The sequence below is a fragment of the Anopheles moucheti genome, chromosome 3 (genome assembly GCF_943734755.1).
Source record: "Anopheles moucheti chromosome 3, idAnoMoucSN_F20_07, whole genome shotgun sequence".
NCBI classification, from domain to species: Eukaryota; Metazoa; Arthropoda; class Insecta; order Diptera; family Culicidae; genus Anopheles; species Anopheles moucheti.
The window spans coordinates 26,825,277-26,852,888 of NC_069141.1; the positions used below are offsets into that span (position 1 = coordinate 26,825,277).

The 27,612-nt window shown below is 43.7% G+C and overlaps 1 protein-coding gene across 3 annotated transcripts; it reads right to left on the bottom strand.

Annotated features, from left to right (window-relative positions):
- Positions 1-5,727: 5,727 nt before the first annotated feature.
- On the bottom strand, positions 5,728-27,602 carry LOC128305820 (profilin). 3 transcript variants are annotated; one of them, XM_053043434.1, is made up of 4 exons: positions 27,439-27,602; positions 25,963-26,258; positions 8,191-8,362; positions 5,728-6,457 (listed from the first exon to the last, which is right to left on the bottom strand). In XM_053043434.1, the coding sequence occupies exons 2-4, from the start codon at positions 26,071-26,073 to the stop codon at positions 6,360-6,362; spliced, it is 381 nt and encodes a 126-aa protein (XP_052899394.1). In that variant the 5' UTR covers positions 26,074-26,258; positions 27,439-27,602; the 3' UTR covers positions 5,728-6,359. The 3 variants fall into 3 exon arrangements, with proteins under 3 accessions (XP_052899394.1, XP_052899395.1, XP_052899396.1); XM_053043435.1 differs by lacking the exon at positions 27,439-27,602 and adding an exon at positions 26,839-26,911; XM_053043436.1 differs by lacking the exon at positions 27,439-27,602 and adding an exon at positions 26,747-26,768.
- Positions 27,603-27,612: the final 10 nt, after the last annotated feature.

Here is a 27,612-nt window from a genome sequence, read left to right on the forward strand (position 1 = left end):
AGATGCTGCCCATATCCCTTCACCGAAGAAAAGGTTTATGTAAGCTTAACGCGGACACACGCTAGCGGGACGGATTAATTAGCTGGAGAGCGAATCCTTTGGGAAATAACCGTATTCCCCCACCGTTCGTGAGAAGCATTCCGACGAAGGATCAACCGCCACGAAACGCGACGACGATGGGCAGGAAGGAGGAGTGCGATGAACCCGTTACTGTCATGTGGAAATCGATGTAATATTTGTTTAAATAAAACACACTGAAAGATACTGAAAGTGTGTTAAATGGCGATTTTTTACCAAAAAAAACCGGTAACAATATGTCCACTTTGATCGGAAATAATGCTTACATGCTGTAATAATTACGTTAACATTATTGTAGATTTTGTATTTTCTGTTCTACCACATCGTTTAATCGTTCAAATAATATCACCCAAACGATCAAGCAAGCAAGGTTTGTTGAAAGAATTAATCGGAAATATTGTTCCTTCGTCTCTCCGACGCGCATTGAAATCCCCGAACCGGACGAGAAAATAAACCTTTGAAAACGACCCGCGTTTCGATTTCTGACACCAAGAGAGCATCCAACCAAGGAGCTGGTAACTACAATCCTCATCCGGAGCAGCACGGCATTCCATATCGCTGTTTCCTTTTCGCTAATTGATCGTAGCTAACGAGCGTCCTCTCACCGCCTATCACTCTCGCATCGCCATTAAGGCAAAGCGTGGGCGCCAGTGTTAGTGTGGCTGATGAAGCGGCACGCATCCGCATCCCTGGAAATGTCGAGCGAAATCGTTCCAAAATTGACCCGTTTCGCGTTTTCAGACACCAGGGGAGCATCCAAACGAAGAGATAACATTCAACCTCAGTGGGGTTTCATCTAGCTGACTCTTTTTCGCATGCATGATCGCATTGGTCACGCGAGACGCTCTCCGACGACAGTCGGTAACGCAAATACATCTACACTTACCGTTGAACAAAAAACGTACAATCTTTTTATTTCCATTTAAGAAATGATTTCTGGTTTTATTATGATACACCGCTTAATAATGGCAACAGAAATAATAAGAGCCATGATTTTGTAGCCCGATTAAAGCTTTTAATTATCTCGTTTGTGATATTTTTCGCATTCTTCCGTGATTTTTTTTTTGACAAAAGCATTGATGTCATCGTGTTACGCACTGTGTTTTGTGGCAACGAGAGAATAGATGCTGAACATATTCTCATTCTCCCGACCCGATAGCACAAGCGATCGTGCGTTTGGCAATGATGCGAGAGAGTGAGGAGCCACAACTGTTGCAAAATCTCCTTATCACGATCGATCGATAACATGCGAAACAAGAGCAGCTGTATATTACTGTGTGATGATACCTCATTCGGAGATTTCTTTTGATTAAAGAAGTCTTTATTTTCCCGTCCGCATTCGACGGTGTTGGTGGTGAAGAGCAGGCGTTACTTTCTGCTTCTTGCATCATACTTACGCAATCGATCACATTTCTTTCATAAACAATAGCAGAGAAGTTAGAAGAAACCAATTTCCGTTTGTGTAATTTTATTACGAGTCCGTGCAAGATTCTTTGAGTACGATATTCGAAGCAGGAATATAGGACGGGAGCATCATAAGAGATTTAAACCCAACATTACTTACCTATTTCATATTATCTAGAAAGACCTTAAATAATCTAGTAAGCAATATCTTCAAAGCACACCGATCGCCCTCACAAGCAGGCTGAGCGAACACTCTTTGCCTTCCACATCGGATAATCGGTTGCTAGGTAACGATGATGATGATGAAGCTTTTCCTTCGATACTGCAAAACCACAAGGGTATATCGATCACAAACGCACAAAGTGATACGCTGGGAAGAAGCGCAACCCACATCAATATTCCACTGAAGCTGTTTCCGGTTTGCTGTGCTGCCGCCGCCACAGCATCGTGTTATGGGTAGCAGAAGGCCAATGAGCAAGTGGCCAACTAATAAAAGTGATCGGAAAAAAGGAAGCAGAAGCATCTTTTTGCACGTGATTGGTAGAGGGTGCGCCGCGTTTGCAAAAAGCATTCGATCGGAAAGCGCATACGTGTGTGCGCGCGCGTGTAATGGAGTGGAATTGGATTTTATTTTTTCGGGGGGATGAATTGTGTCATTAACCCGTAAGGCTCCACTATCGAACAATCATGCATGGTTTGTTCTTTCGGTACATTGTGGTAAGCGTTACGGTTTAAAATGTTTTTATGAAATTAAAAAGGGTAATAAAATAAAAATGTATTATTCCCAACCTCTTAGTGCCCCGACCATAATACCATATGAGCTATATATTCCCTTGTGGATGATGATGACGATAAATCGCACCTCTACCTCCGACAATGAAAAAAGGAACAACACCCGAGGGCTAGCCAACATCATAGTAGGCCTGGTTCACGAGAGCTCCCCTTCTACGATGCATTGATGGATCTCTTCTGCGACACATTGAACAACAAAAGGTGTAAGATCATCTGCTAAATCAAGCAGATCTGCTGATCTTGATCGGTCTCCGATAAGTGGGAGTTATTTTAACCGATTTACCCGGATATACCCTGATAAGATACGATCCACACACATATCTTCGACGTATTTAATCGAACGTTTAGCCACGACATTTGTCGACCCCAAAAAGACACTCTGAAGACTCGTCGTTACGTCGAAGTTTCAACACCAACAAAAAAAAAAAGAAACAATCGCAACTTTCTTATCAAAAAATCGACCAACGCTAAATCAAACTCACTTTAGATAACAGCGCACACACCTTTGGATGACCAGCAGAGTGTGTGTCGAATGTGTGCTGCTTATCAGCTGATTAAAAGGTGTGTTCGTGACCCTGCCACAGCGAAAGAAAACATGAAGGTACAACAAAGGGGAAAAATGAGCCCAAAAGTCATAACATATTTAGCAACTAATTCAACTACTTTCGAATGTTCCTTTTCTCTTACTAGTGACACAATTCTAGAGCAAAACAGGTCCTTTTTTACATTTTCTTTACTGTACTTGCAGCACCGTTCTGCCAAGTGTTTCACATTACCTTTTCTGATGTGCCGCGCTTCTGCGCTCCTTCATTCACCAGCCGGTGGTAAACACCCTTCTTTTTGTTGTGGGTTTTTCGGTTTGTTCGGTTCGGTTCGGTTTGTCGTATTTAGGAGAGATGGATGATGATTTTGTTTTAGTTTTTTCGCTTACGCATTGTGCGGTATTACTATACGCAGTGTATGTATTTTGTTGCATATACTTGTCTTATTGTGTTTGATGCTTTTGCTTCCGATGGCCCTCTTTTGCTTTTCCCACCATGATCAACATCCCCCTTTTTACTTTCACTTTCGTCAACGTCGTACCGTTTTTTTTTCACTTTTCTTTGTTTTTAGTATATTATCACTCGATTTGTGTGTTTGTGGTTTTGCTTATGATCGCTCTTTATGTTGCGTTACTTTGCGCACATTCTTCACCCATATTTCATTAACGCTGCGCGTAATATGTCGTTCGCACTTTATGTTATCTGTTTCTTTTTTCCCCCTTTCTCTGTTTTTAGTTTTCGCTATGGTGTTAGTCTTTTAATGTTAGTATTTCGTTCTTCCCGTTTCTTTTTCTGCTGTATATGTGAGGTTTTCATCTTTTCATCTTCTTCTACTATTTTTTTTTCCATTGTCTGAGGTTACAGTTTACGGTTCTATAATCTTGTTTTGCTAGAATCTTTACGTTTTCTATTTTTCCAATTGTTTTCACTTTTGGGAAAAAGTTACCAAACAAACAACCCACACGTTTTTTTGTTTTGTAAGAATTCACTTCACACCAACCAACACTGTGCTCGCGCACCTCACGGGAAGAATTGACTAGAAATCTCCCAAATAAAAAAATGTACAAACACGAGACCCATCCACTCTGACCAGTGGGGCTAAACAACATCCGCCATCTGGTGTATCTTTTCCCGCCGTTAATCGTCAAGAAACACAGCTTGTATAGGGTAAGGGAATAGAACGGTTCCTTCAAGAAGGTAAATTCCCGATCTCAACTATCAAGAAGCAAGCAAGACGACACCGCACCACCGGAAGAGAAGAGAGTGTTTTGAGAAGAATGGGAAAAAATGACCGTGTGTGGAATGGAACTCTTTCTGGCAATGGACCCAGCGCTTATCACACGCTTGAAAAACTGGAGTTCAATATGAGGGTGTAAAGGTAGTGTGTTTTGGAGAAAATAGACAAAGGGAAAATCGTTACTTACATGATGCAATTTGCAGTCTGTAGTGGTGGAAAAAAAACAACCACCACAAAGATCGGCCTCGAGAAGCCTTTCCTCACTTCACTTCTTATCACACACCAAAACATTATCTTTCCTCGGACAGCAGACCAAACCAACCAGGTTTTTGTGTTTGTTTTTTTTTGTTTTTTGTAGAGCTTTTCATTACCTTTATTCTTCGCTTTAGCCACATTTTACACATCATTTTAGGCAAAAAACAAACAAAATTTTAAGCTTACACAGTATTATCAATATTTTGTTTTTATTATTATTCCCTTCTCCGTACCGTACACCTTCTTCTCGTTCGCGTGTCGTCTGGAGTTTTGCTGTCTGGCGTCTTGGTCTGTGTTCACTCCACATCCAACTTCCACTCGTCGTGTCCTGCAGTGTCCGTTGTCCGGCGTAATGTGTCCTTCTTGTCCTGTTCTGTTGCGCGTTTTCTAAGCAGTAAGTGTGTGAGTGTGTCCTTATTCGTCCGTCTCGCCTCCGTCTTCCCTCTACGCAGTCTTCGCTCTGTATTCTAAACACCGTTTATGTTCATCCTAATTATGCAATCTCTCGCTCTCTGTATAGTAGTGTGTAGTCGAAGAATATGTCCATAGTCCACTTTTGTATTCGTATTTTCGTATCTATTGTGCACCTTCCTCTTACCTTTTCTTCCACCACTCATCAGCCTTCCCTGCTACCGTTTCCCTTTCCCTAATATTCACTTCCGCGTTTATAGAGAGATCTGAACGTGATCTTGAACTGCTGGCTCTCGTGTTTGTTGGTATCGTTACCACTTCCTCTGCTACAAGATGGTTTCTTTCTTCCTTCTTGCTGGATGTTTTACATTTTAATTGTATTTCTCCTAGTGCATTAGAGTACTGCGTAAAGCAGAGCATACATTCCTGCAAACTTACCTTTTCCTTTCCTAACCAAACAACACTAGTTTGTTCTGTCATTTCGACAAATCCATTCTACTAGTGATCGCGCATTACGTGGGCATGTGTGGGCATGATAGTGTATGTTTGCTTAGCGAGAGACTTTTACGGCACATGTTTTATCGGGTTTGGAAGATGGCTGTCGTTCGTCATCATTAGGAACGAGGTTGGAAATACCATGCAGATAGCCCGATAGTGTCCGCTACCAAACACTACCTTACGTGTAGTAGTTCTACACACTCGTCGATAGCGAACTTTCCGATAATCCGAAGCCAATTTTCATCTCCATTTTCCACTTACAAACATGCACACACACACACACACACGCGCGCGCACATTCACACGAAACAGTATGTTCTTTCCTTCCATTTACTCTCTCACCAATGAATGATGATGAAGTTTTCAAATTCCATATCCAATCCATGGCATGGGTTCATATGTTTCGATCTAAGTTTTGTTGTTGTTGTTGTTGTTTTGTATCTTCTTCATCCTTCGACTCTTTATTCAAGTGTGTTTCTAGTGTTTAAATTATAAAAAAGCAGTATGAAAGTATATTTCCTCACACACATGTGTTTTACCATTCTCCGCACTCCGTTCTCCGTTTTCTTCTCTTCTGTGTTTTTTTTTATGCCTGTACGTTCTTGCGCTCTCTTCTTGGATTTCACCTCTGTACTTCCCCCCTTCTCTCATCCTCCACCCCCTTCCACCTGGATCACTGCTGTGCTGATCATGCTCGAGAGATCATGCCCGTCCCAAAGATGATGCTCTGATGCTGCATTACGGGGCGCTGTTGCGGATGTCGGGTGTGATGATGATGTGTGCTTGTACAGTGTTGTGTATGTGTGCCATTCCCGGTGCATTCACAAACCCCCCCCACATGGCGTTGTGTGGGGGGACACGCGAACGGTTTGCTTATTATTATTATTATTATTATTATTTAGCAAACAACAACCACATTCAACCAAACACGCACACCCCACACTAAACTCGCGCGGACACGGGGGGGGGAGGCGGCAGCAATCCTCTTCACGGCAATCTTCTCTCTATTCTATTTAGGTTCCTTCATCACTCCTGCTCTCGCCTTCTCTCTCTCCTCCGTCTTATCAACTCACACACACACACACACACTTCTGCCAATTTCCTCGACCGTTTCACACCTCCTACACGGTTGGTTTTTCCTTCTAATAACCACAGGTAATTAGATAATCGCCCAGCTTTTCTACTATGGATGCCGCCTGCTGGGGCTGCACGGGTTCCTCATAGATTGATACTATTACAGCTACATTATCGAACACGGACGCACACACCAGCACCAGCAGCAACGACCGGCCGAATTAAACACATAACAAACAATGCATAAACACATACACATACCCCGCGGCAGATACACGCACGCACGCAAATCCCCACACGATAGACGGCACCAACCAATCCAGCAGAGGGAAATCGTTGTTAATGCGAAACCGATGATGTTGTTATTCGCCAGGATTGGCGCAAGTTGCGTTTGATCCGGCAGTTTAGTAGATATATTCCCATGAAGAAGTAAACAAGGCAGCGTGTCCGGTGACGACCAGTGACGGCGAGAAGTGTGACGAAGATGAGATAACGCAATGCACCAACCCCCAAACAACACATCCAGAAATAAAGAATAGAAAGAGAAAATGGAAGAAAAGAAAACAACCTTAATGAATAATGCAGTTTGCAACATGTTGAAAACAACATTTGGAACAAGTAGTAGCAACAATAACATTCAACAACGAGATTAGATGAAGAAACATATCAAAGTGTTAGAAAATCAATCTAGGCTTGACTGGTAACGCTACAAACAGTAATCACAATAATTCCTGAAATAAAACAATTATATTCTCTAGCACAACGACTGCATCTGTACGAACCCCACCAATTATTGAAACATAATGTAGCTTCTTTTCGTTAACTGTTTATGAAGCAACATAACAAAATCCTTACTGTGTTTAATCCTTTCGTATTTTACTACTTATATTTCCCCGAAGAACCGGTTCGAGAATGAAAAAAATGCAAGAAATCATGTTTGAGTTCCATCATGGAATTGGATCCAGATTCAATCCCCCATTCCTTAACAACTGTTCCCATCTTGCCTTGCTTCAATCTGGTACACAGATGTGAGAGAATTGAAAAAAAAGAATACATTGCACACACATTAAGTCAATTATATGGCAATGACATCTTCCCATTTTTTCTCAAGAAATAAGAGGAAAATGCAACATTTCCCTGGCTCTTTAAATGGTAAACGCACTGTCAGCAATAACTGGTTCATCTTCTAAGGATGAGTAATGTTATAGATGATGATAGCTCTCTAACCAGTTTTTTCTGCATGATTTATATCTATCAGTGCAGCGCGACTAAATGGTGTTAAACCCTTATAGAAAAATCTTACACGTCTCGATTCCGTCGACTCGTCGTTCCAGCGACTCGATTGCATTCCTATTCTGATATGCCACAAACAAAGCTTCGTCGTGATGGGTACAAAAGTCAAACAAAACCACCATCATCGTGTGCAGGTGGTACGCGCCTCCATTGTGCCGACACACACGTTGCACTACGTGTTTTAGATTGTTGTTATGCTTGGGGAGACAATATGTTCAGAAGCTGTGCACAGAGGCGAGGGCGAGCGATAAAAAATAGCATTATATGTTTGATAAGCAAACAAATCCTACTGGCATTATTACATAGCAACGTGACAAATGCATTATGGTTCTATCTTTTAGCCTACTCAAGCGCACTTCGTCAACAACATCCGTTGCTTTTGTGCCCGTATAAGCAGCAAATCAATTTCGACAGCAAAGTGAAGCCTATGTGTGACCTCTTCTTTGTCATGAATTTACAAGCTTAATTTAAATTTACATTTCCAATCAAATTTTGATGGGAATTTTTGTTTCAAAATTTCCACTCCACCGACTCGATACAATGTTCCTGAGCTGTTGCTGATACTTAACCACAGTGGGGTCGGTCTGTTGCCGAATCGCTACTTACCCTGTTGCGTTTTCATACAATGCACACCGGTTTTGCCAAGTTTGGCACGGATCACTCGGTCAGTACCGGAAAGATATATGTAACGCTGGCCCGCTAGTGTCACACCACCGGATGTGAGCAGTTCGGTTTTGTCGAATCCTTGCACAATTTTTGCCACCTCTTCTTTCGACACCTGTAATAAAAGAAATGGGGGCCACCAAACAAAACAAAAAAGGAGATTAGTAAAACAAGAAGATTCATATTGGTAAAATGATGGTAAACAACATTAAATGTGTATTAATTAAAGTTCGCGTGAATTGGTGACAAGAACGGGAAAGGAGGAACGGGACCTTGAGGATGAAATGATTGACGACTGACGCCCGTCCAAAATCCAGAGAGACCTCCACAAATGTCACCATCAGTCAACTCGTGGCCTCCTCCCCCCTCCCGGGGTTTAGTGGCAGGGTTTGACCTACTTTGCAACTGCTCATTTACCTCGAAATTAATGAAAAAAATGGATCCATCAACCGTGTGAAGTGATGTTGGAATAAGACCATCCAGAGACCATGTCTACAGGGTGTATACACAAACGGCAATTCATTTACATGATTTAAATGTCGCTAAACAGCTGTTGGAAATTCATTCCCACTACACAGGGCGGAATCTGCATCCCACATTTGCTAGACACAATGAATGTGTTTAAATATTCCTTCACTTCCAAAACAGTTGCTTCCACTTATAACGAAATGGTCCTTATGCTTACACACGCACACCCCAAGTGTATCAACAAAGCCAAGGTGACAATAAATTAGGCTATGCTCAATGTACTTTGGCGAATGAATAATTGTCCCTGAATACACGAAGAAATTCTATCCCTCATGTATGCTCTCCCCCACTCACTCGTTCTATTCTCTGGGTCTAGGGCTATAACCATTTCAATTGACACAGTTTTTAAAAATAGCATTAATAGCACTCCTTCAAACCATGTGTACCAACATGCCACACAGCACACCCCGCTAATGTCTTTCCCTCGTCGTGCGAGACCTCACTGAAGGACATCACTTTTGGACGGAGCTAATTAAAATGCCATTTATAAGGGGTTCACGTTCAGCAACATTCTTGCAAATGTGAGTGAGTAGAAGAAGGGAGTTTTTGCTCAAAATATCAACACATAAGCGGGGAAAACAACATGTAGTACATTTCAATAAATAAGAAAGATAATTTAAAACAAAAATACAAAAAACAGAATAATATCTGCAACTTCCTGTCAACTTATCAAAACCTTATGTCGTATGGTATTGGTCTTTGGATTTCTTTATCTCCCACATCAAACGACACTTTCCAGTTGTCCACAACACCACCACCCACTTAATCCTCAGAGACCCCATATCAGACCTCATCTCTCAACCTATCGAATGGAACAAAGTAAATTAAATGCACCACAGCCACACACACACGTGCTAAATTCCTAAAAGCGTGCACATTAGTGGCTAAATGTTGCGAATTGTAACGGAAGCGTACCTAACGAACTGTAACAGTGCGCACAATTTTCTTTCACGCACGTAAGCTACTAGCCACTCGCAGAGAGACACAACAGGCGAAGATATTGGGGTTTACGGATGATATGTCTTGCACTGCGTTCGCTGCTGCTGGCTGTTGTAAAGCTTTTTGTCTTCCTTTGGTTACACAAATCGATTAACGCATGATGGGGGACGCATAAGACCGGCAGGAACAACAGAAACTGCGTACTACTCCGCGCGTTCCATTTTGTCACCTTTTACACACACTTTTTCTATCGGTCGGGTGTTTTTAGCTTCTTCGGACGATTAATTCAACCTCCGCCGCACTCTATCCTCGTGTGGCATACAAATTTGGATCGTTACACCAAAAACGGGGTAGGAGGGTGTGAGGAGGATGGAGTTCAACGCACATTAAATTATTACCGCTTTTAGTATCGCAATCAAAATCCAAAAGGTGCCGCACAACCACGGGTTGGTTACAAAACGTCATTCGTTACCGAGCCGTTGCACACGATACTCTCTCCTCCACGGACACGCGAGTGCGCGCACCGCGTATCCAACATTTTTCACGTGTTGGAGGAGGTGGTGGTTCATCGCCGAATTTCAACCTCAAGAAGAGACTAGGGCGCGGTGTGCCTTAGTCCAACCAAAACGGAATACGGGGCGGTGCAAAGCGTGAAAACAGCGTGAACACTAATATGTGCGTGAAGAAAGTGGGAACTGCCAGCGACGAAATGTTATTTTTAACAGCATCAACTCCCGCAATTCGTAAATCTGTGCCGCCTGTCCTACCACGCAATTTGAAAGACATATTCTAGAGCACCTTGGGTCATCTACCCGGTGAAGAACACATAAGTTTATTATTTTTATAATGTCTGTATGATCCCGAGAGACGACCAAAATGAGGTCCTCAACTACGCGAGTGAAGTCAACACATCAAAACAATCCCACTACACTACTCCATTTATTCACCCACCCGCCAAGTCATCAATTTCTTATGCCATCCAACTGGAAACTGATGGAGTCATTGCTATTGCCGAGGTCGTTCAAGGGTACCCCCGCGAGAGCGACCGAGTGTGTTTGATAAAATAGTGATGTGACAACCGCACAGTCATTTGCTGCAGAGAAATTTCGCTCAATCAAATTTCCAAATCAAAGAGTTTATATGCGCGTAAACTGTGGACGAGGGGTAACGTCCACAGTTCATGAAACGGGTTATGATGCTCTCCTGCCCGCGATACGACAGTCTGTGGTCTGTGGTCTACCAGGGGGAGCTCTTCACCATTAATCATATCTTGATCATATAACGAGCATTACGTTCCATGCACAACATCTGCTACCGGCGACTCTTGGGAGAGGGACAATACACACACGAAGGTTGTGATGGAGGCGAACAGAGGTAATAACTTTCACCTTATTCCGCATTCGGTCAACGGATGTCTCACAGCAAGGGTTACATTTTCAACTGACGCGAGAAGCTAGGACCCTGGCCTTACTTTTACTTTTTTGTGGCTACCTTTGAGCAGATTTACCGATGCTGATCGCTTTTGTTAAACTCAGTAGGAATAGAAACACATCCAATGTTACTTTTATTTAGTCAATAACATACATCTTTAACTCAATCCTATGTCTGCACTATCTGACTATCAACTTTAAAGTAACTTGTTTCATAATTGAAAACGGATTATGATAACAGCTATATGTTATCATTGAAATATGATTCTTTTAATTCATGCTAATGCTAGTTCTGTCAACCGGTCAACAAGTCAACAGGACCCAGTTCTCTCCATGGTTTTCATGGTCGAATCTGTTACAATGTATGTAAAACGTATGATCATAACTGATCGATCCCTGAAGAAAGAAATCGTTAAAATAATGTGAGATTCCTAATACCCTGCTTTAAGACATAAATCTAACTTCAAAGCATCCAGTGCAACAACACACAATAAAAGGTTTGATCCTCGCCGAGAAATACCGTTCAACACATAGCACTGATCAACCGTGCATTCACGACTCACAGGCCAACATCTCCTAAGCGGGACATGAGAAACTCCACGGGCATTACCATCACCTCCACTATACCGCCGCCACCACCATCGACGTCCATCTCCATCCACATTCTTTGATACATCTATATTTAGCATTGTTTGTGTCATACCCCCGACCAGAACTCCACGGGCCGCTTGTTTCCGAGAAGAAAAACCTGGCATCCAACCTCCGCTCCTAAGCAGAACCTAACCTACGACATGAGAACACCACACACGCGAACACGGGGGATCAACGATCGTCGCCTCGATTCTACTACAGTGTGTCTCTGAGTCTTAACCTACTGGCGACGATGACAGACAGCGGGACCTGTGCCTTCTCTTTCGCTGTGGGTTTGACAAAATAGGATTTAAACACCAGAACCGCACGCAGAAGATAAAGCGCCGTTGGCACAACAACGCTAAACCAACCAGAGACACCCTCCCCTCGCTGCTGTTGGTTGCTGGTGGTGGGTTGAAAAAGAGACAGAGGAGACCTCCACCACTGCGAGACGCGATCGTGTTCTGAATCATCGTCACACCACACGGATCGAGTGCGAGCGCGCACTCCACTGCCCAAATGTGGTAATATCGCGGGAAATGAAACGTGCTTTAAATGACGTGCAAGGGCGTTTATGTGTGGCACACTCTCCTCCTCCTCACTGTCTGGTGGTACCGCTGTTTTCCATTCTCACACACACGCTGGAGGTCCCCATTTTTTACCTTTTAAGTAGCTAATTTTTCTCCCAGTGAATACCTTTCCCTTACCACCCCCCCCCCCCCCCCCCCCCCCACACCCCCCTGGGCAATACGTGTGTAAGGGCAATATTTAAAGATGCTGGATGGACACACGGAGAAAAGAAATGGACACACGGAGCAAATCACCGACTGATGACGTCCGTCGATGTACCGTTTACCCCGTAATGGACACCAAAAACGATAAAAAAAACCTAGAGAAGCAAAAAAGCAGCATTCAGCCTATTTATGGCACTCTGAAGCGCACCTCTTGCACAGTGAACGAGATTGCACATTGATCTTCCTCCTCTTCGTCAAACCAACTCTCGCACAGCATTTCCAATTTCAGAGGGCTATAAGCCGAATGCAAAACGCACCCCACTGATACACGCACATCTAAAATTAGCACACCACAAAGAAATTGGCACGCTTCGAAAAGATCCAAAGAAAACAACCCCCAACCGGCGGGATAGGAAAACGTGTACTGCTGCAGGAGCCGCGTGTAGCCGTTACGGAGTGCGAATAGCCAGAAACACTGATCTCGCACATCGTAGGATTGTTGTGAAGGTCATCGGCATCGGTGAAGAAAGTTGCTCTTGGTAGACACCAAATTCCTGCGACCAAAATGGAGTGAAGTGTGCGCTGTTGGATGTTAGGAAGAGAAAGAGTGAGAGAGGGAACTTATTTTGTGTCTTTTGGATGCCAAAAAAGGAGTAATGATTGGCCTCCGAAGGGGGTCCCATCACACACATGGTGAAGACTTTCGTAACCATGTGTGATCGGCGGCATTCCATCGCAATTCTGGTACCATCGTTTTCATTTAAGGATCGATCTTTCCCCATTAGATACGGACGCACCACCAGAGAGTGGCTTGGCGATAGCAATTCAAGAAAAAAGTTAATTCTATGCATCACCATGAGGTAACAACTTTCACTAAATTCCTGCTAGTCCTATTTTTACTACACGAACGCTAATTGTGCCATGGTGGTGCCGTGACCAGGATCACGGATTCACGGTGGAATGTGCAATCTTCCGCGCGGTAGATCACACAATCTCTCAAATTCCTCTAAGTTTAAAGCTCTAAGCTAATAAAAGAGTTTAAATCATCTTAATCTTACTAGGTGGTCCTAATTTTAGTGAAACAAACAAAAGTACGTCAAAAAAGCAGGTTAAATCGTCGTAAACGTGCTGAAGATGGGATCCATTCGAAAGCATCCATACGTACTAAACGTGTACGTTCTTCCATTTCTCCTCTTACTTGTGCTCCAAAGCACACTCTTTTAGTTTTCGCGTGCTGGTGCGGATGTCCAATTTCAACTGCTGATGCTACTGCTGGCGCTCGGGTGCGTCTATGACTTGCAGCAATTTGGAGCGTAACGAACTAGAGCTTTGCCTCATGATATCATATTTCCACCTTTGCCTCGCTGCCACGATAGCTTTCGCCGACCGACGACGCGAAGTCGAAAAAGAAGGATATAGCACCATCATCTTCTTCCACATCGAAAGGGGGATGATTCGTCGAGCCGACGAACTCGGCCACCGGCAATCGGGCAAAAGACCAAAAAGAAACCAAGCACCAAACACACACTGCTATATATCGTGTGGACGTTCCGGGCAATTAAGTTCGATTTGGGCCAACGAGTTTTCCAGGTAGATCACAGCTACCTACTACTGCCGATCGGGTTCGTGTTCGTTTTGAAAGGAATCTTCTGCATAGTTGTCATGGAATATTTGCCAGCCGTGGTGCATGAATCATAACCACCTTCACCTTGCTGAAAAAATGGTCCAAAAATCAGCCAGCTCTGATAGGGTCATAACACTTCACTTTCGCAACCATTGACCTTCTCCCTCCCAACCCACTAAAGACAGGACAATTCCACAAGTCCTCCCGGTCTGCTGCGCTTTGTTTGATCTGGGTGCGCTATCTTCTTGCGCGTTTCTAACTTCTTTCTTTGCCGGTGCAAAAAAAAACAACTATTCAATGACCTTCCTATAAAGATACCCCTTCGCTAGCGTTCGTGACACCGTTTCCAGCCAACCGGTGCGCATTCATCAACACTCCCCAAAAATTGTACTCTGATCTTTCCACTTTCTAGCGATAATGAGTTAAAAACGCCACAAGAAAACTAAAACCGTAATGAAGAATCGGATGAAAGAAATGAAATCGCAGCCAAGGCACGACTCCGACTCGGGGCACTTGACCGTTTCACGATGAACTCGGATAAAAAAAAGGTGGATAACTAAAGTCTGGACAAGAAGGGGGGGGCGGCTCGAAGGCACCCAAACGGGTTACTCCAAAATAAATAAAATTCAATCTTTCCGACCAACTCCTCCTGCAACCAAAAACCCCCTCAATCACAACATAGCGGATACATGCGGTGGGTTCAGAAATGAGAAGGTAAAAAACGACTAACAAAACAAGCAAAATGCCGATTCAGTTCAGAGACACATAACGCAGCATTTGCGCCAGCTTTGCGCATTTTTACTTTTTCATTCACCGTGCAGCAACACATCACCATCCACATCGATGCGCAGCGCGGCACCAGAGTTTATTATTTTGTAACAATTTCATAAAAATTGCACACACGGATGGATTTATGTGAAGTGCCAGGAAGAAAACAAAGCCTAACAGCCAAAGCATCTACACAAAGCGCACACCACATTTCGTGTGTTCTTTTTTATTCGTGGTCGTTTACTACTTCAGTATATAACTAGCGAGGTAAGAGGGAAAAAGAACGTTTATTACTAGCACCTGCAGTACGCCAACTCTCGGCCAGGACGCTTCGATACACAGGAAGAAATTAGTGAGTTGTCTTTAGGCGCTACCATTTAATCAATTATCACGTCATTGCGTGCAAAACAACGCAAACAATGCGCACGTACAGCTTAAATTGGAGTAGATAAGGACAAACAAGAACAGAAGAGTTAAAAACGCAAGCAATATTGTTCGCTGCTCCTACTGTCCAACCGCAGCGGGATGGAGCTTCGGTGGAGCCACAGTGTGTCGGAAGTCCATTTTTCCGTATCATTAGCGCAGAATCATCCCCGCGCACTCAACGAGCATGACTTAATGGTCCCACCACTTCGGTTAACGATGAAGGAATGTGGCACCGCCGGATGGGGAAGAAAAATCATTCCTTCTTTAACTAATCATCCAGTGCACTTGAAGTCGGGAAAGGGAAGGGAAGAAAATCACGGCCCTTCCTCCCTGTTTCTACACACTATCGAGGGGGATGTAATTTTTTGAAAGTTGATGTGTGTGGTGAAGATGTAGAAAGGAAACAAAAATGCAACCAACTCGCAAGCAGAAAGAGCGATCTCTCCGCCGTCTGCCAACTGTCTTTGCTTTGGTGCGGAAAAGATCCAGAGGAAACTCACCAGACCGATGGAATAATTTCGGTTTCATGTTTCGACGCCGATTGCAACTGTGTGCCACGACGTCTCGTGGCAAAGCAATTGATACACAAAATGTAAGTTTCTTTACGATAACGTTATAACGTTCACAATAACGGGAATTAACCTTCCGCAGAACACCCAGCTTTAGTACACATTTCGATGATCAGATTCATACAGTAAATATTCATTTTCCTCAGAAAACTGCTATCGTAAACAAGCGTTAGTCATCTCGTGTATGAATAACAAACAATTTAACAACAAAATAATACCATTTCCTGAGTCAACACACGCTAACTCATTGATTTTAAACGATCCACCATGCAGGGTAGATACGGAGTGCCACCGCGCGAAGATGACTAATCGAACGTTGAATGTCTCACTTGCGAAGGGGCCATTACGTCATATGCCGTATTTCGAGTGCAAAATGTCACTACGCGCCACAGTAGATACTAACGTTATTGCATCACCACAATCGGTCGCTTTGGTAAATTTTTACCAATCACACAGCGTAAGATACCAGATCAAAATCGAACCACTATCTACCGTACCCTTTCACTCATTGCTACAGTGAGCATGGCAGAACCGAATGGTAACGCAACGTGCGTAGCTAAGAATATGCAAAACGGTCTCGACAAAAATGTGTGGCAAAAAATAGAAGCGCTCGCCATCGTCTCTGCCAACGACCGCGTTGCTATGATCCCGTATCCTAGTGGTGCTCTCTGCTGCCAGTAAGGAAATTTCTCTTCTCTGTGAGGGTAAATAAAGGAAGGTTTACTTTCTGATGTATTCCTTCGTCCCACACGATCACCGCAAACCCATCGCGGTTTCGCTTTCGTTCGATCGATCAATCATCGATCATTGATCTTTGATGTTGGGGCAAAACCAAACCACAGAAATACCGTTGCTGTTCGGATCACCTAAAATGAAGAAGAATACATTCAGATGAAATTTGCCACAACAACAATAATGAAACTGAACCAAATCCGCTACTGGTATTAAAAACTGTATATTACACCGTTCAAAAAATATTAATTATAGATAACAAGTAACCAATACTGATAAGCAATTTGGAACCTTCAATGTTTGTGTTCCAGTGCATTTGAAACATTAACAATCATGATTATGATGACGCATGTTATCGATATTAATATTCCACCATTTAACGCCCTTGTTGATGAAAACTACAACAATCCACACTGGGTATTGTGTCGTTCGTGGCGAGGGTATTATTGGTTAGCAACAAAACGTGATATTGCAACTGCATAAAGCTCACCCCCAACGGACCCCCTCCTTCCCACACCAAATGCAAAACATGTGACGCCGGTATGCGCGCACCCCGCACGCACATATACGTATTCAGACACGTCAAAATGTCCCAACTACGGTAAGGTATTGTAAAGTCGTTATCTGGTTTTCTATAGTTCTCCTTTAAGGCTTTCTTTCTTCACATTTCTCTACCTTCGTCCGCATATCAACTTTAATTTAGCCAACGTAAAAACCATTTCCAAAGGTGGCTCTCTACCAACACCACTACTACTACACCACCCATATCGGCCACCGATGATGCGTTGCAATTTCTGCTTCAGGGGTTGCGGTGGTCGAGGACCGCGTTGTGCGTGTACAGGTGGAGCCAGCAAACTACTCCCCATCCCTGTTGCGCTCCATTTTGAATGCGCACATACTTCGGGTGACACATCAGCTCAACCTGCAAAAATGAGGCAAAAAAACATCTTTGATCGCTTGTCTCCACTCTTCCCACCGGAACACACCGGTTCAACCAGTTCCGCGAGACGGAAAGAACAAGAAGTCCCGTCCCGGTGGGACGGTAACCTTCCTTAAGTAAAATGAAGCAGTCAACGAAAACATGTACGTCCGGTTTACTCAGTCGAACGGATTGAATTAAATGCGAAAGACGCAACATTCGCATCGTTTGTTTCTATATCATTTGGCTTTTTTATACATAGGAAAGAATTACTCCAAGCCATAGGAAGAATGTGAAAAGGCTCTAGTAGCTAATTGGTTGTTTTAATGGTATCCACATCAACACAACGTGTTGCGAGATAAAATCTATGTGTGACTACTGAAAACATCAACTTTATCGACTATTCAACATCTAAACATCAACTATTCGAAAAAAAAACCCAACCCTAGAAACGACGCCTATAATGTCTTGCTAAAATCGCAGGACAAGGTCAACCGTTGTGCATCCACCCTTTATTAGCGCATCAATCGACACCGTCGGACTAATTGAGAAATCCATACGATTCATCCCTCGCTCCTCCCCAGTGAGTGTTAATGGCACCACCCGGACCCGGAGCTTAAAGTTCCCTGCTGTGTCTCAGAACAACTTCTCGACCTCGACACGCGTACTCCAAACGGGACTAAATACAACACATATCACATTAGTCTTGGGATGCTCGTGTGCTAGACATTCCCCGCCGTAATTATTCAAACATCTATGCATGGCGCATTATTAATCGTCCGATCTGTTGATCATCCGCGTTCGACAACCTCGCCCCTACAGCGATGATCCATGTCCGCTTCCTTCGCCATTCATCAACATACGCTAATCAATATGCTACGTTAGGCTGTTCACTCACGGCTCTTTATTAAAATGGCAAACACGCGACACCTTTGTTTTGCACGACGAACACTCCGCTTGTGTCTGAATTCCGTCTTCACTTTGCTCGGTTGAAGGTCACCAACGAGCGACGATAGCGAGAAGTGATAGGATCTTGCATCCATCGAACATGTGAAGCGATTGCAGCAAGGGAAACAGCAAAAGTGAAGAAAAAATCATCATCAAGCAGAAATAATTTTTGATAATTCAAGCATGATGGTTCTTTTTCGGTCCGCTCCATTGTGATCTTCCGACAATCGATCAATGGATGAAGATGTTTGAATATTCAATTTAACAATTCTCTAACAGAAGTAATTTAGAAGCGAATCGAATAATTTTCAAATCCTAGCCCAAACTTAAACATAAATGTAATGATAGAAAATACCCATAGACGAATTGAAGATCTACATACTCGAGCCAGCTTATAAGCCACCTCTTACTACTGCCCAATCCCGATAAACTGTTTCCTTAATCATCCCTGCATTCTTTACCAATGGACAGTCCGGGAGAATGGACGTAATAAGCAAATGCGCGCGACTCGCCAGAATTCGACTCAGAAACCCAAGAATGTGTCAAGTGCGCACATTGCTGCCCAACTGACATTGCAGCTATCTCACTGTGTTCTTCAATACACACACCGATTGTGTACAACAAAACTAGTTATCTGAGGCCCGACTAACGAAACCGATAGCGGTGGCACAAGTGCACCAATATTGCTGGTATTAGTACTTACAACAGACCACAGCACACACAAACACCTCCAGGCCCGGGCTTACATTACTTAACAACAACAACTAGCTGGGCTGGTTTGATGCTGGTTTTTATTGTGTTTATCATGTCCAGAAGGGTATGATGCTCGCCACTATCTCTAGCTCTGTTTCAATTGCCCTTCGACTCCTTCTTCTCCGTCTCGCTTCCGTGTATCCTCCACATTAGCACAGCTGATATATGCGGGTACGGAGGAGACCCACAAAACCTACCACACTCTCATGTCCCATTTTGCTTGTTGTTTCCCGCGGCCGCTTGGTTCTTCACCTTGGAACGATTGCCTTCAAAGCAAGGGAAAAACTCGACTACATTCTAGTACATCGCCGACCTTGCCCAAGGGTAATTGGATTTCCTGTGAAATTTAGAAATGCGCCTACGTCCCACTCTTGGCCCTTCCACTCACCGGTTCATTACTCGCGTTTCCTTCCCGGTTTAAATGTATAATCCCTCCCGGGCCCTTAACACTGACGCAAAGTAGAATGTTCAAAATCAATATATATGTATAGGTATGGGGGGGGGGGGGGTCATAACCTTACGACAGCTGATAGACAGACGCTCCCCGAGTCTATAGTCTCTGTTTCGGGCTATGGTAAAAATATGTACATAAAAATTGGACACGCGATTCCTACATCCTACACACATTGATGGGATCCCTTACTCCACCTTCTTCAAGTTGGCTAGACAACACAACTCGCACCTTTCCAGGTCGAAATTGACGACTTCGAATAGGCCAGGTCTCACTGCACCCAATATCGGCGCGTTCTGCGAGGAGGCAGCAACCTTCGAGTCTATGACCTTCACCTACTCTACACTGTGTATTATGCCAGAACCAACCAGGGGGAAAACGGTTTCGATCGCACATGGGGTGCAGCAACAGAAAGTGCAACTTCAATGTGTGCCATGAACACACTGACCCGTTTTAGAGGCCAACCTGGTGATCATTTGACAGAGACACAGTCATTGTCGTCGTCGTCGTCGTCGTCTTCGCCGATGATTCGATGCAGTGCTTGTTTTTACGATTATTGGTCATGGGATTTCCCCCACCCGTTCTAGGCGACGCAAAAACCCATTTGGGAGATGATGACTCGTTACAGACATTCTGAGGATTAAGCCGATAATTAATTGCAGTTAACCACAACCTAGCGTGAGAAGATTGCTTTTATAACATGATACTAATAATAATTACTATTGATAAATAATATTGAGCGATTGTTTAATAATTCTCCAAAACACTTTTAATTCCCTGGGAGACATATTAAGTGTAGAGCTTTCTCAACCCTTCGAAACACCCGACATGAATATGGATGGTTCGTGGTTTTGTAACTCTCGTCTAACTTTCTTCCGCCCTTTTTTGTGATAAAGCGAACGCATGATTGAAGATACCAAAACAAACTTCGACAAAAAAAAGTCTCATTTGGTACGGTGACTTAAACGATTGCTTTTTCTCATATATACCGCACATCTCATACCTCATCCATTAACCATTAAAAATGGAGAAAAGACAAGACAAACCGGTATTCGAATAGTTCGAATATTTATGAGCCCTTCCCCGGTTGTTGTTGCACGTTCTCCATACGCTCCACGTGTATCCCTTTACCGATACACGAAAAAGTCAGCCGAGGGACGTGTGTCGCACAGGTTATAATGCGTGCCGGATACTTTTAGATACTTCCGATGGCTAACCTTTGGATCTCCTCCGGAGGCGACAGACGTGGCCCGTAAATACCGCAAGAAAAAAAGGGAAAAGAAATCGCCAATCACCCATCACTGTACGCTCCTTCTTTTATGTGTATAAGTTTCGTCCAAACTGTCGAAGCGCTGGTAACTTTCTCTTTCCCTTTCCTTATTCCATACGAGCAAGCAATCGCGACCAAAAAAAAACCCCCCAATCGCATCTAAGATCCTGCTGGAAGTAACTCTTTCTCTACCGAGGAGCGGACAACAAATGGAGTTTTATGAGAGCACAGTTCCGGTTTGTAATGTTTGGCAAAGAGAGCTATTGGAGAAATTGTGCTATTTATTCAGAATACACCGGATGAAATGCACATCTCTTAATGCATGAAAAAAACACGTAGAGAGCAAAATTGAGAATGCGAAATGAAGATGACTCAACCCAACAGACACACACTCACTCAGTTTGGTTTGTTCCACGTTTGTTTGCATGGTAAACACTCGCAACAGTCAATAAAAGTGTCTAACTAGCGAATTCTTTTACAAAATAACTCCATCATCAGTCATTCTTTGTTGGAAGTAAATATTGGAGCTTATAGGTGACTATGAAAAATTACCTTACTTCCTCTAAAATACTGCTCCTAGTACTACTGCACCTTGTCCATGTCATATATTTCCACATTCATTAGCCCAACGGATCTGTCCCGAGTCTGACACGACATATCATCTTCCAATAGATGAGCAAGCAGCACACACCACAGTATTGGATGCGCTTTAGCAAGTAAACCAAATCGCCATCATCAGGCTCGTGTGGACCCCGGCGATAACCGTGCGTTTTGGTGGTTGCTGGTGTTCCCGACCGTCATCAGAGTCTGTATTTGCCATTTCCGGCCACTATTCATCGCTCTTTTTCTGAATCAACGTTTGACAAATTGACTGCGGCGCAGGGAGTTCCGTTCCACCAGCCGATGCAGGCGTTCTAACGGACGATTTTTTTTTGGGTAACCTCCATTTCCTCCTTCCAGTGTAGCAGTAGGATATGCTCAAATCATTTCCCTTTTGTGATACGCTATGCCGTTGCCCTTGATAGATCCGGTTGGAAATGGATTACTCATTCCTTTCGCACAATCGTCACTTTATTGAAGAGCAGGCAGTGTGTGGAAGTAGAAGAATGGAAAGTTGCAGCATTATCAGGGAGTGCATGTATTCTACCCAACCACTCTTCTTCTTCGCTAACAACGACGACAGGCAGCCGGCAGTAATCGATCCACCGATCCCACCACAGCGCTGTTTTTTCTCCACGTTAAGGAACCATATGGACGGCCCCGTCGTCGTGTGTGTGTTTTATGAGAAAATATTCGTCGAAACTTCAGCATATTGTTCTTTTCCCATTTTCCACCCTATTGATGAAGCCCGGCAGCATCGATTGCTAACGAGACGATCCAGACAGGGGAGAAGAAGGACAGTGTACGGAACCGAACACACCTAAATCAACAAACACTCCTGGGCTGGCACACAACAGAAACTTCCAAAAAGCGCTCTATAGAAGTACCCAATAACAGTTCTATGCTGCTTCCTAACCAAAACCAAATGGGCGGAAAATGCCACACTAAAAAAAGGCGAAAAAATGAACAGAACAAACAACCTCACCAAAGGGAAAAACGGCACCCGAAAGACGGCACACAAAGAGCGAATATGCTATCGCAAGGAGAAGGAAATAAATTTGCTTACCATATGTTAAAACTCATTTAATCGCACCAAATAGGGTACTTGGGGCAGTCCGTCCGGGTGAGTGGTAAAGAATGATGCTCTTCCATGTAGAGAAGTGGCCAGCAAAAGTGGGGGGTTCCTCGCCAAGGTTTTCCTCATGGATTCACGTTTTCAATTGCTACGGAGGATCGTTGATCCACACAATCGTAAAGCTCTCAGAACACTGTCTCTATGTGTTAGCAAACGATTCCCGTACAATCATTGGGAAGTGCGTTAGAAGCACACTTTCTGGAAGTAATGAACAGTTAATGTTTGCACTTCCCCTTTACGGTTCTTATGGCTTTATAGTGGCATGGCGCATGTCTCCTTTCCTTCGAGAATGACTTAAACCTTCACCCATTCATCAAATGCAAATTCCGGAGACGTTGAATTAATCTATTTTCCAAGAAACTTTTTTGATTTTGTTTAGCGATGGAATGGGTCTTGTGCTAATGCTTATACGCCAATAACATCTCAGTGCTAATGGCTCCTAAGCCAATCTAAACCATGAATGGAGCATTCGACACGTTTTTAACAACAGTTATTGGCCAAGGACAATCGCCAGTATGCATAAATCGTATCGCGTTGCATTATGTAGACAATAAACAAGATATTGTTGATTTCTACACCAAATATTGGTCGCTTTGTGCTTTTGTACGGGTTTTCATATTTTATTCCGCTTCCGGTGGTACATTTTTCGCTAACTCTTGTTCATCCGCCTGGTCCTGGATTCGCTCAGTGAGGGGTAAAAGAACATGATAAATGTGTTCCTCACAGTACCGTAACGCCGCTACTCCCCCATAGAATACTGCAGACAGGGGAGCTAAAAACAAGAAGGATAAGGCTGTTAAATTTCATGCAAAGGAAGCATCGGAGCCCAAGATGATGTAGAAGCTTTAGAAATACTATTTTGTCCCATTTTTCATAAGCTGAAGACAGTGTTAATATATAAATAGAATATAGAGCATGATTAGTGTTTAAATCCAGTTAAAAAAAAAATCATCCATCCAACTCAACGATGAGTCATATTGTGCACGGAGAATGTCATGTTTGTTTTGTGCGTGTTATTTTCAAAACCGGACACAGGCGGAAGGGCGGACCATACCACCCCGTTGAGAAAGGAAGGGCCAGCACGCGTTACTTAAATATGGCACGCACACTTTATCAAATATGGTCCCAGATGCAAATAAATTACAGTTGCACGACGAACGGAGGGGAACACTACAAAGGGAAACAATGTAAAGCTGCGATGAGTGCTAACTGCTCTTGCATTAACAACTGCCGTAGATGACATATTCTCAGTGCAATCGATGTATTCCTCTAGCTGTTCAACACACACACACACACGTCTATGCGTTTTTTATCTGCCTTTTCATAAGGGCAGTTTTAGCAACACCTCTCTTCTCGAGTAGATAAGATAAACACGTACTTTTGCGCATCGAATGCGCCGTTGCAAAGGGCGAAAGTTGACTATTAGTTCAGCCTTGTTGTTCATTATTTTTATAGACTTTGAGTTTATCAGCTTCATTCGCCTCTTTCAATTCCCGAACATAGTCTAAGCATGTTTATTTCAATTTTTGTTGAAAATATAAATCTAGACCCCTGGATAGTATGTGACAGTGCAATCAAGGTGAATATTTCCTTCTTGCCAACCACCAGACACTCCTCTCTTCCAACCAACCAACCAACCAACCAACCCACCAACAATACTCCCCACACACACGCAAGCACGCACCGCAGCTACTTCCAAACTGGTAGAGAGTCAAGTACGCGGCGAACCGGTTTCAAATTCACCGGCATTTTTTGCCGTTCTTTCTTTTTCGCTAGTGCAGAACACCGCACCACTACACACGCACGCACGCATCTTTTGTATGCCCCCCGTATGCGAAATTCAAAATCCGTGCGTGTGTGTGTTGGGAGCATAAAGATTGCCCTTTTCCACACACGCGCGCACTCGTTGCTAAGCAGTGTTGAGCAAATGTTTGTATGGGTGTGACTCTCTGTGGCCCGTACCGCAAGCAGAGGTGTGTGCGTGAAAGAAACACACTTTTGCCGTCCATCCTGCACCACACATACATCATCGTTCCGTGCGTGCACAATACAATAGCAGTGAGTGTTGCAAAAAGTGAGACAGAAAAAAACGCGTGAGTGAGAAACATAACACCCCCGGGGAGGCAATGAAAACATGAATAAAATTGTTACAAAAGTTCAATTAAACCAAGCTTGGAGAATAATCAAAATTTATGGTACAAAATGCGTATTGAAGCCCCATCTTTTGCCTAACGAACAACAGAGAACAGACAAATCATTCACAAACCAAACTCCCCGGAGGGAAGAGGGCGCCATTTTGAAAATTCGTTCAGTGAGCCGGCAAAAGATCGTTCTTCTTCTCACTACTCATTATTGCAGTTTTTGGTGTCTTGTCGATTGTGCACGTTTCACGATTAGAAGGTGTATATATTACTCATTACAGCAAAAGGTGTATTTATGCACACTTCATCCTTTTGAACTCGATAAAACGACGATTACAAAACGCGTAATGGTAAACTTCAATACTGGAACTCCGGATGTGAATCAGCGTATTCTCTTGCAGGATGAGCAATCTTTCCCCCAGATAGTCACAGAACGGAGACATTAACTGCACCCGGAGATACATTCATTCCCATTGAAAGTAACTCCAATAACACAGCTTCATTGAACTGCTTATATGATTATCCTTTTGGTGGAGAATAAGATATCAAAAATTCGTCCATCTCGCCGCCGCATCATCATCTCATCGGTCACACCCTTTGATGAGCAAAGGCCACGATAAAATTCACTACGCTTCTCACTCTCATATGCTCACATCACTTTTAGCCATCCCTTTCCTTCTTTTTCGCGCTGAGCAAACCCAAGTAATAAGGAGAAAGAAGAAGAAAAGTGCCTTCACGCTCGCTTTCCTGGACACTTTGCTCGCCCGCTCGCTCTCACGCACAATCCAACAAAAATGAAACGTTTCTAGCGGTACAGTCAGGTCTATCTCACTTTTGCTCGCTTCTCACTCACGCGAAAGGTACTTTTTTTTGTCTTACGACCCCCTTCTGGACAATTTTTTTTCGAGTTGGTGAAAAAAATGCCGACGACATCCTTTTTTTTTGCTGCTACGATCCTTGGGCGTTATTTCCACTTACAACCGTACCGTACTGTTTCATTTCGCCACTCTGACCGTTTTAAACCCGCTCTTGTCACACTTCCTTACACTTTTTCACGCGTAGAACAAAGGATCACATAAATCTCCCGATTCGAAATACACACACACACTCACACTTACCTCAAAGCCTTCGGATTTGGCCCAAACGCCACCATCGTGACCGGCGATGGCTGCCTTCGACACGCACTGCGAAGCGAGAAGCTGATTGTCGACGTAATCCTGCCAGCTCATTTTCTGTCTTGTATTAAATTACTCCGGTGTTCTGAGTGCAAAAAATAACGTACTGCTGTCACTGCTGGTGCTGGTGCTGGTGCTTAACTGCTGATTCCGGTTTGCCAGGGATCGTTTCAGTTTCCGGAAACTGTGCCTTTTTGGTCAGTATTGCTCAAAAGCGCTACTTCGAATACTTCTATCGCCTATATTGAACAGAGAGAGAAAGAGAGATAGAGAGAGGGAGATCGATGATGCACCATACATCAATCCAGCCGACGAAGAAGAAGAGAAAAAACACGGAAACGGGGAAATGAACGATTTAACTCCTGTTGACTACAAATTGGGAAGGATGCGAAAGGATGGGGCAGAACAGTTTGCGTCACAATCCACGAAAAAAGTGCACACCAGAAGTACATTTGCCGGGTCTCTAGCACACAACACAGTCAAAGTCCAATAAAGGGTATTCGGCGCTCACAGTTTCACAAATAGTAGTGCCCGTAGTTGGAATATCTTCCCATATTGAAAAAAAAACCAACATCCCCGCCTACTTAGAACACATAGGGAATGCCGTCTTTGCGCTTCACTACACCACGTTGGCTTTTCGGTAGGATTTGCACCGTGTACACAACCACACCACACTTTGTCAATGCGCTTCCAAGTCCAATACGCTTGGGCTGGTTTTCTAACTGACCCGGTTTGCTCTTTTCTCACTCGCCGGCCGCGTACTTTAGGAGAAGGCCAAGAAAACCCCCCGAGTATTTTATAACCTAAAAATCTTCCGACCTTTACACAGCGCACAACACCCGGAGCCAGGAATAAGCCGTCCGTTCGATGACAAGGATCACTCTCTACTAACATTACCACACCGCAAATCGAGCTGCCATTGCGCCGCTGTTGTGCACAATTTCACGCACTCTTCGCTCCTTCTCTTTCACTCGTACGTTGTACACACGCACACTAACTCCAAGCCCTGTGTGAAACACACCTCACCAACACCTTCGCAACGGGTCCACGGCAAACTGCTACTGCGTTGCTGTTATGCACACCACCACGGTGCGTGCATGGGTACGCATTCTTTCACGCACACACGCTCACGCTCTACAGCTTCATTTCTTCTTTCTCTATTCGCTCCTTGTCACACCAAAGGCCGTTCGGTAGCGATTTGCGCTCTTCTCCATTCCACGCTGGTAAAAATCGTTCTCTCCCTTTTCTGCAAGCGAGTTCTTCTTCAACTTCACCCATACCCACTCAGTTTTCCATCCAAACCGGCTCTGCCCCAATGACTTGCGTGAATGTACGCGGCCGCTACGGTTTTAGATTGCCGAAATAACTGACATAGGAAATAGAATTGCTTTGCGAAATGTGCGTCCTGCGACACTTTACCTGTGCTTTGACCAATATGCACACCACCACTGCTCAGAACTGTTCAATCACTATTCAACGCACTCTGCTACAGCGTGCTCAGTTGAAGAATTCCACTATAAATCTCAATAAAAACCCAAGCGACTGAAGAGCGTTCCAGCAATGCTCACTGTTTTCTTATCTGATTCACACTTC

Coding starts and splice junctions, on each gene's coding strand:
- LOC128305820 (XM_053043434.1), bottom strand. CDS start 26,073: ATGAGCTGGCAGGATTACGTCGACAATCAGCTTCTCGCTTCGCAGTGC. Junction 8,363..25,962: donor CCAAATCCGAAGGCTTTGAG/GTAAGTGTGAGT, acceptor CTTTTATTACAG/GTGTCGAAAGAAGAGGTGGC. Junction 6,458..8,190: donor TTGTATGAAAACGCAACAGG/GTAAGTAGCGAT, acceptor TCGATAATGTAG/CTGTAATAGTATCAATCTAT.